Source organism: Pleuronectes platessa, chromosome 14, assembly GCF_947347685.1.
Source record: "Pleuronectes platessa chromosome 14, fPlePla1.1, whole genome shotgun sequence".
Classification (NCBI taxonomy): Eukaryota; Metazoa; Chordata; class Actinopteri; order Pleuronectiformes; family Pleuronectidae; genus Pleuronectes; species Pleuronectes platessa.
In genome coordinates this window covers 17,855,354-17,864,226 of record NC_070639.1, presented here as the reverse complement: position 1 = coordinate 17,864,226, position 8,873 = coordinate 17,855,354, and the positions used below count along the sequence as shown (strand labels likewise).

At 40.5% G+C, this 8,873-nt stretch overlaps 1 protein-coding gene across 1 annotated transcript; it reads left to right on the top strand.

Annotated features, from left to right (window-relative positions):
* Positions 1-852: 852 nt before the first annotated feature.
* On the top strand, positions 853-6,322 carry tpt1 (tumor protein, translationally-controlled 1). Its single transcript, XM_053440018.1, has 6 exons — positions 853-1,011; positions 1,669-1,742; positions 3,620-3,804; positions 4,680-4,785; positions 5,414-5,530; positions 5,920-6,322. The coding sequence occupies exons 1-6, from the start codon at positions 984-986 to the stop codon at positions 5,920-5,922; spliced, it is 513 nt and encodes a 170-aa protein (XP_053295993.1). The 5' UTR covers positions 853-983; the 3' UTR covers positions 5,923-6,322.
* The last annotated feature ends 2,551 nt before the right edge of the window (positions 6,323-8,873 follow it).

Here is an 8,873-nt window from a genome sequence, read left to right as displayed (position 1 = left end):
ACAGCAGGATCAAGGTTACATTGTATGAGATTCAATCACGATCAATCAAAGGGGAAATAAACATGATCATATTGTGGTCAAATGTTACATTTCCCTTACAAACTGAATTTTATTATTTACACATTCAGTATACTCCTGTGACATAGCATAATATCTTCCGTGAGAATCCACGCCTCTGTTGTGGGCTCAAAACATTATTTCCCCCAAATAGGTCCTCATGTCTGTACCATGGACTGGTCTGTACGTTGCAGGTGCGTTCAGATTGGATCAGCCACCTCACATTTACTTACTTATTAGGCCGACTACAATTAAAATGAATTTATTGCCAAGATATAAAAAATGCCGCATATATCATTGTTATTTCGCTTGAATTGACAATTTATTATGTCAAAACTATCATTGACAAAATGGAGTTCATGAATTCAGTCTCCACCTGATTATTTAAAGCCTATGGGAAGAACTGAATTCAATACCTTTTACATTTCTTTGAAACCTTATTAAGATAAGTGCTATACAAATAAAGTTACTATTATTAGTTTAACAGAACAGTGATATCTTTTGCTGCGTTCAGGTCGTGTATCATTTAAAACCCCCAAAAAATTACAGATTATTACAAAATATAATATTGGAGTAGATGGATGGATAGATGAATGGATGGGTGGATGAGTGGGTGGATTGGAATATAGGTACACGTGTATAAGATTATACCAACTATATTATATGATATCATATTCAATATTTAGCACTACATTAGTATTGTGGTAGAGTATATATGAAGTATATGACATTTCAGGAACAATTACAACTTTCGTCCACAATGTAACGGTGGCAGTAAAACCCGGGCGCTCGAGCCGACCCCCCGATGACGTCAGCACCACGTAAATTCACTGCCTCGCGGCTTCAGCGCTCTTTTCGCCTCTCTCGCGCGGCTCCGACGGCCGGTCTGCTCTGTCTCTGGACGACTCAACACCGAAACAGCCAAAATGATCATCTACAAGGATATCGTCACCGGTAAGTCCCCGCCGCGCCTGCCTCTCTCTGGCGGCGACCCGGTAGCATCGCTGCCGCGGCGGTAATTTAGCCCTTTAATCGTTACTGGGAAGACGGGGAGAGTCGGCGATGCTAACTAGCTAGCTAACTAAAGCGTGTTATCTGGATGCTAGCCAGATGTAGCCTCCATCTCGCCACCCCTCCCCCAACAGTGAAACTTCGCGGTTCACCATGATGGCCGACGAGTTCTGCCGCGTGTTAGCCGGCTATGGAGACCGGGCGGAGCTGTAGATCAGGCCGCGGCTCGGCTACCGCCAAGTTCGCTCGAAGTAGGAAAGTGTGACTCCCCTGGCTCGGGTTGGACCGGGAGGCCTAGGCCGGGGTGATGTGGCCCAACACATAAATGCAGCGTCAGGGGGGGGACGTGGTTTATGGGGCCTCCCGGCGTCATGTGGTCGCTCTTATCGCTACCGAGCGTGATTCTTTTCAGAGTTGGCTCGACCGGAGACTCTTCAGGAAACGCGTCGACGCTCCCTCGGTCTTTGTTTCACCGGCAAAAGAAGAACATGTCCCTCGTTGTTTATCCCTTTACGTGAACCCGCGTGAATGTGGCCGAGACGGGGAAACGCGTCCCTTTCTGGTCCTAAAGTGTCTTAACGGTGTTTTCTCTTCCGCCAGGTGACGAGATGTTCTCTGATGCCTTCCCCGTCAAAGAAGTCCATGACGGCTTCATGTACGAAGTTGAAGGAAAGGTGAGTCACTGGTATCGATTCAGTCGCTTCTCAAGTTAAACGTTAAACAAACAAAGACTCTAGCTTCGTTTTCAGCGACGCTAGACGAGGTTAAAACGTGAGATCTGCTCGTTGTAACCAGACCAGGAGCCTTTTATCAACTCTTCAACCATGTATATTCTTTCCCCTTAGTCTGTGTCGTGAAGTTTCCCAACTGTGGAAATGATGAGTCAACGTCCACGCCCTGGTACATAGCTATATGTGATATGTCTTACAGGGTTCCTAGGGTCATGAAAAACCATGGATGTGTAAAATGTTTACTTCCAAGCCTGGAAAAGTGCCTGAAATTTGCTTATTCGTATGTTAATATACGCTGAGTTCAAAGAAATGTACTCAAAGAATAAGCAGGCATACTCTTTCATACTGATTGAGAAGTTCAGGGAAGTGTCGATTCAACCGTGCTTGGCTACAAATGGAAAAGTACGTGTCAGGGGTTAAAACAGACAAAGACCTCAATCAAACTATTGTCTCATTCAGTTGTAATTTAAGGTATACTGTATGCTTTGGAATTCTCATTGTTAGCCTGAATACCAACTTTTGGCACTTTCATGTATTCATGTCACAATGTTCGGTAATGGAAATTTGGTTTAAAGTTATTGAAAAGTCATGGAAAGCCAATTAGTCAAAATGTGTGGTGTTTCCCTTCCACCTGGTGAATAGAAGTCTTATTTACTGTAGCATCAGACTTAAATTAAACCCCAGAGATAGAGTTTCTCTCTCTCTCTCTAACGGACTGTGTGAACGCAAATGCAGTGACCACTAAGAGCTACTACCAGATTTAGGCTAGAAACCTACAGTAGAAGGCTGAACATTGCTCTGTGTTATTAAAGAAGTTGGCATTGTGGATAGAAACCCTGGGTAGGCGCATACCTGTCCTCTTAAACCCACCTCACTTTTCTGTAGCCTCAGATCAATATACAAATGCAGTTATTGTTGACAGTCCTGTACTTAGGAGCGAGTGGTGCAGACCCATAATAGTTATTAGATACTCGGTTGAACATAACCTCACAATCAGGCTACGTCACACGAAGCTGGTTATAAACTTTGTAAATCAACCCAGGCTTGCCTCGTCAAGATCTGAGCGAATGCACATAAAAGGGGCGGTGGTTACAGAGTATCACCAACACAGACTAGGGAACTGCTGCTATATATAGAACGCTGTTATTTGCTAACATTGCCTTTCGAACTGAACTGAGAAGCCTCTTGGATGAGCGATGAAACATTTCACCTAATCACATGATGTAGCCTCTATAATGGGCTTAAGTTTGACACACACTGACTCTAAGGACACAGTGTGGTGACAGGGTGCATCTGGCGCATCTAGAAACAAGGGATGTGTTATCGAATTGACTTAACCAACCAGACATTGTTCTAAACTTTCCCTATCCTTTTAAGGAGAGTGCGTAACTGCGTTGTCATTTTGGTGAGGGCTGACTGTTGGAGTTTCACAGAGAGGAAGGGAGGGATGGGGGCTGTCACAAGGTAAACCTGTAAACTATCCCCCATTCCAAATAAATATTTAATTTCATAGGATAAACCTACTTAAAGGAGAGGATGTCCGAATATCCTATTGCTATGTCCAGCAATTCAGATATCAGGAAATTCTGAAGGGGTGAAGAAATTAACGTGATTGGCTGATTTTAATTGCTGTTTGGCAATCTGCAACCATTTTCATCAGGAAGCAGGTGTTTGTGAGTTTTCAGCCTTGTAAATATGGACTGGGATAAAACTTGATGCATTGCCACAGCAGAAACCATCTTTATAATACTTTTTGGATGGCCCACGTCGTCCATCCCATTATACGTCTCATATTCAAATCCATACCTTCTCATTTCCAGAGAGTCTGCAGGACCGAGCAGATCGATGATAATCTCCTCGGGGCCAACCCTTCAGCAGAGGAGATGTGTGAGGGAAACGATGCCGCAACATCAAGCGGTATTGACATCATCCTCAACCATAAACTGGTACAGACGAACTTTGATAAGAAGCAATACGTCAGCTACATTAAGGAATATATGAAGAAGTAAGTATTGCCGTCTTCTAAGGTCACTTGCTGTGGAGAGAATTCTTATTTGTGTTCCTGTGTAACTATGTTGCATCATTCTCTTGAGAGAAAAAAAACACTTTACACACAGAAAAAGGCGATATACAGTGTTTCCTCCGAGACTTTTAGCAGTGAGGGCTGATTGACTATAACCGTGTCCGGGTGGTTCTCTGGTTTTATCACTCGCCTGTAGAGCTTATCTAAGTAATAGCAACCTTGTTACTTAGTATTTGGATCAGCAAGAATTGCGAAGCTTATTAATGATAATCCTAGAACCGGAGGGAAGAGAAACGGCGTGCACAACACAGACTGACTCCACATGTATGGAGAACAGGAGGAGATTTGGAATGATGCGGTTTGCAGCGCGAACAATAGACAGAGCAGCAGCAGCAGTAAATTTCTGAAGGAGAAGCTAAAAGCGAAAAACACTCACAGTGGAAATATGTATGAAAAGAGCCCAAATTAACACTGTTAGTGGAGCTGTGTCTAAGTTATTGGAAAAAGTAATGCCAGACAAGCACATACACACATTCACCTACAGACCAAAGATAAGTTCTTCCCAAAGATTATGACTCAATGCTGTGTTTAAACTTCAGTATGATAAGAAGTGCCTGTCGTTTGTTCATCATACAGTTTCAATAACTCTCGAGGAGGCAGACCATAAATATATTTTAAAATGTATAAAAAGAGTTCCTCTTGCAGATTATCAGAGTGTTTATAATTTTGTGAATCGTAAGTATTATGAGACAAATTCAGCGTATCATATAGGGTTAGGGTTAGAGTATGGTATGGGCCGTTGTTACATCTTGACATTGCAAAAAAATTCAGAAAAACTAACTATTTGCGTTTTACAGGCTTAAGACCAAGAAGGCAGAGGATAATCCAGAGGGAGTGGATGCATTCACAAAAGGCATGGCTGTTGTCGTCCAGTCCCTTGTTAAAAACATCAAGAACTTCGAGGTAAATATAAAGGAATTGTTTTCATATGTAACACTTTTTTCTTATGTGTTAAGCTCTTTCAAAAATGGATGAACCTAAGTTGGGTTAACGTAGGTATTTTGACAGCAGTGGAACTTTGTGAACTATCATTTGCACCTACTTGTTTTAAAGCGGACACACGGGTGATAACTGGTCACTTAGATATTCAGATATTGTCAGTGTTGAAAGCATTACATTTTCCTCCTATGAATTATACTGAACCCAACAGACATGATGCGGCTGTTTTTCAATGTAACCAGAATAAAAGAAAAATCTAATATGATATGACCTAGAATATGAAGTGTTTCATTTGGCTTATTGAGTAATACTTTCTTATACTTTTGAATAAAACCTAGTATAATTCTTCACCATTGATGCCGGCAGAATATCTGGTTGTTGCATTACATGAAGCCGACTCGTGAAATTCAAAGCCAGTTGCACAGCTGAAGAAAATATTATTTCTTTAGAACCATGTTTATTAAGTATGTGAATAGTGGTATGTTTTATTTATTTTTTTGTAAACCAAACCATCATAGTCCTGATTATCTTCTTAATAACACCCCATTGATTGTTGATAATTGAGTCATATTAAGTTTTTCTCCCCTTGCAGTTTTATACTGGAGAGAACATGAACCCCGAAGGCATGGTCGGACTCCTGGATTACCGTGAGGATGGCATTACACCATTCATGCTTTTCTTCAAAGATGGTCTGGAGATTGAGAAATGTGTAAGTCGTCCGCTAAGTCTCCAGAAACCCTCATTTAATATCATGATGTCTTTTTTGACGCTACTGGAAAAGAAATGGGTTCAAAGTTTATAGTTTGACTTAACATACTTGCAAGTCTTTGATTCAATAGATTAAGTCAAAAGCTCTAGCCTCTAAATTGTCACATACATTTTTGTGTGGGTAATTTAAATGTAATAAGGAGTTGCACTGTTTCGTTTGTAGTGTTGTGTATTTGTTCTGGCTCCAGAACCAACAATACTACAACCAGACCTTGACATGTTTGTCTTTTGTTAACATCACATTAGGTGGATTAATAATTGTGAGATATATTGGTAGATGCTGTTGTTGGTTGATGTGTAATCCTTTTATTTGTTTGGATTTTCTTGCAGTAAATGACCTGGATCTACATTTCAATTTCCTGAACGCCCCCAAGAAAAGATCACCATTTTCCATCATGTCTGAACGAAACCATCTTACAAATACAAAATTTCTTTATGTATTATGTACCACTCCCAAGGCAAGGTGATCCAAACAGTCAGATTTTAATAACTTCTTTTTGGCTTTTGCAGTGTCGGATTTTTTTTGTCCCACGTTTTGCAATTTGAAAATAAAAGGCAGGACAGTGAGCAAAGCTCTGACGAACTGAATGATGCTATTCTTCTTATGCATACTGTTTTTAGCAATGATCCATACAGATTGACCTCGTCATCGGACCTCTGTGTTTATGGTTGCATCAAATTAAGTTCCATCTACAATAAAGGCTTGATTTGAAAATAAAAACGAATACCACCACTTTTTCTGTTCTGTTGTGTTTTGAGTGAACCGTCGCCTCCCTACACTTGAACATGCAAAGTTACACGTTAGTAGATGCAGAGGGATCGCTGACCTGTAGGAATGGGGAATGGTGGCCGAGCCGATCATTGGCATGTGAAGAACAAAATTCCAATTCACGTCAAATTTAGTTAAAATCAGTTAAATTTATTTATCCAGATGTTCTCACTGCTATAAACATTTTGTATATCAGCTGCATGTATAAATATACAAATGGCACTTGAATCATGTTAGATCTTGATTGTATTAAATTATTCAGTATTAATGTAATCGTGGTTTAAAAACATGAAATAACAGGTCGTTCCAACTTGCGTGAATTTCATAACGGCAACTCAATGTGTCACAACCCGGAGAAGAATCACAGGAAGGATGAGAGAACAGTCTGTGGCCAGCATATGTAAAACCATTCCGTTTTGGGGATTGACTTGCTTTGTCTCCAATGCACCTCTTATCTGTCTCAGTTGCACCAAAGCAGGGGAAATTGAATGACAATCACTTGTGCTTCATCAATAGACAGATTCTTGTCCATTGACGTCTGAGTCACTTAGTATTATACTCTGACGATTACGTGTTTTTATTAGTTTTAACAGTATTTCTAATGTATAAATACTGGGCATGAAATGTGATCCTGTTGTGTGACCTTTGACGGATTTGAAAATCATCAGCACGGCTCCCGACTCGAGTAGCTTCCTCAAATATATCCAAACTAGATTGAAACCGCTTGCAGATGGACAGGCTTCACAGAATATAATACTTCTTGTTGAATGTATTTTTAACTAATAATCCAGAGTCTCTGCGATACAAGTATCCTGAATAAAGTAGTGCCACATGATCTCAAGAGGGCGCCATTTGCTTCATTATTGTGTGGAAGCTGGTACACAAGGGCATTGTAGAAACAAGAGAAAAACAGTGGCCTAGCAGTTAGAAGGATTAAGTGGAGCTGAGTTTTTGCTCAGTATTCATGATTACCTCCTGTTAGGTTCATAACGTTGAATAAATTAGTATTAGTTGTATTATAAGTGACTAATCCTTTGCTTCAATTCACAACTTCACACTAGTGTGTCTCAGTCATTACGAGCATTTGACGTCTCCATAGCCTGAGTGTCATCACAGATCAGCGCCAGAGCTGTAATGTGAGCCGGTATCAATTATTGATTTATGCTCCTGTTACTGTGTCATCACCTGCATGAGTGTGACAGAGACAAGGAGCCACATTTCATCCTTATTTCACTGCTGCACCTCTGACGTCCTCTGAATGTAGTTTCTATCTGTGTGAATCTGAGCAGGATATGAAGTATGACTTTAATTTGATGCTCTACATTTGAGTTGAATATATTCGTTTAGGGTTAATCACTGATTATGGACAGATACACATTAAATAGATAAATTGAAAATAGCACTTTCCAGTGTCACACAAGAAAACAAATGGTGAAAATACAGAAGGGCATCATTAATGTCAATTTTTCTATTCTATTTCCTCTTTTAATCTCTTTTACTTTTTTATTCTTCTCTTTTACTTTGCTTGAAAAATTGTTTTAAACTGTGCTTTTTGATTTTAGATTCCTCTCCAGCACATTGAATCTTCCTCTTTGTAGAAAAAGCGCTCTATAAATAAAACCGCCTTGACTTTCTGTTAACAATATCCAGGAGACGTTTGACATTTTTTATTGAATCCTTCCTAATCCCCTCTTAAATCACTCTGTCAAACATGGCTGCTTCAGTCGCCACGTGGATCTTGTGAGAAACCAATGTGATATTGTTAAACCCTAAGTTTGATGTTGTACATACACCTGATGTGTGTTACTAAAAAACCAACACACCAGTTGGTGTTTGTGACATTCAGCTCATCTGCACCTGAAGAACCAACTGAGGTCTGAGCTGCAGGTCGGCAGGTTCAGGTTGGCAGAGCTTCCAAAACACACACACACACACACACACACACACACACACACACACACACACACCTAAGCTGTGTTTAATGCAGAGAGGAGAGACACACAGGGGGAGCACAGGGAGAATATGAAGCAAGAAAGAAAAATATATAATCTCATCACATTGATCCTCTTCTCTGTCTGAAAATGTGTAATTATCATGTTTTTTATTGTCTATTTTGTGGTGCGGTTATTTACTGACGGTAACACTGATATATACACAAATACATTGAGTTTGTTTTGGTCACAGAGATGAGAGGATGTCTGCTGTCAGGACTCTTCCTGCAACACTTTCCATCTGGGTAGGAACCAGTCTGTTGTGTGAACCTCCAGCTGCAGTTTGAAGTGCAAACGGACATTTCTCACCTTCATCCTGTCGGGACCTTTCTGCCGTCTCCAGACAGCCTTTACTGTTTCCTCCTCTTCGCCTGATGCTTTGTGTCAACATCACCATTAACCGGCTTGTGTGTGTGTGTTTTGTATTTCTGTGCACACATCTCCTGTACATCATGTGTTGGTGTATTTGAAAGTGGTCCGAAGGAATGTGGGCTAGAGGAATGTGTCTAAATGTATATACTCTG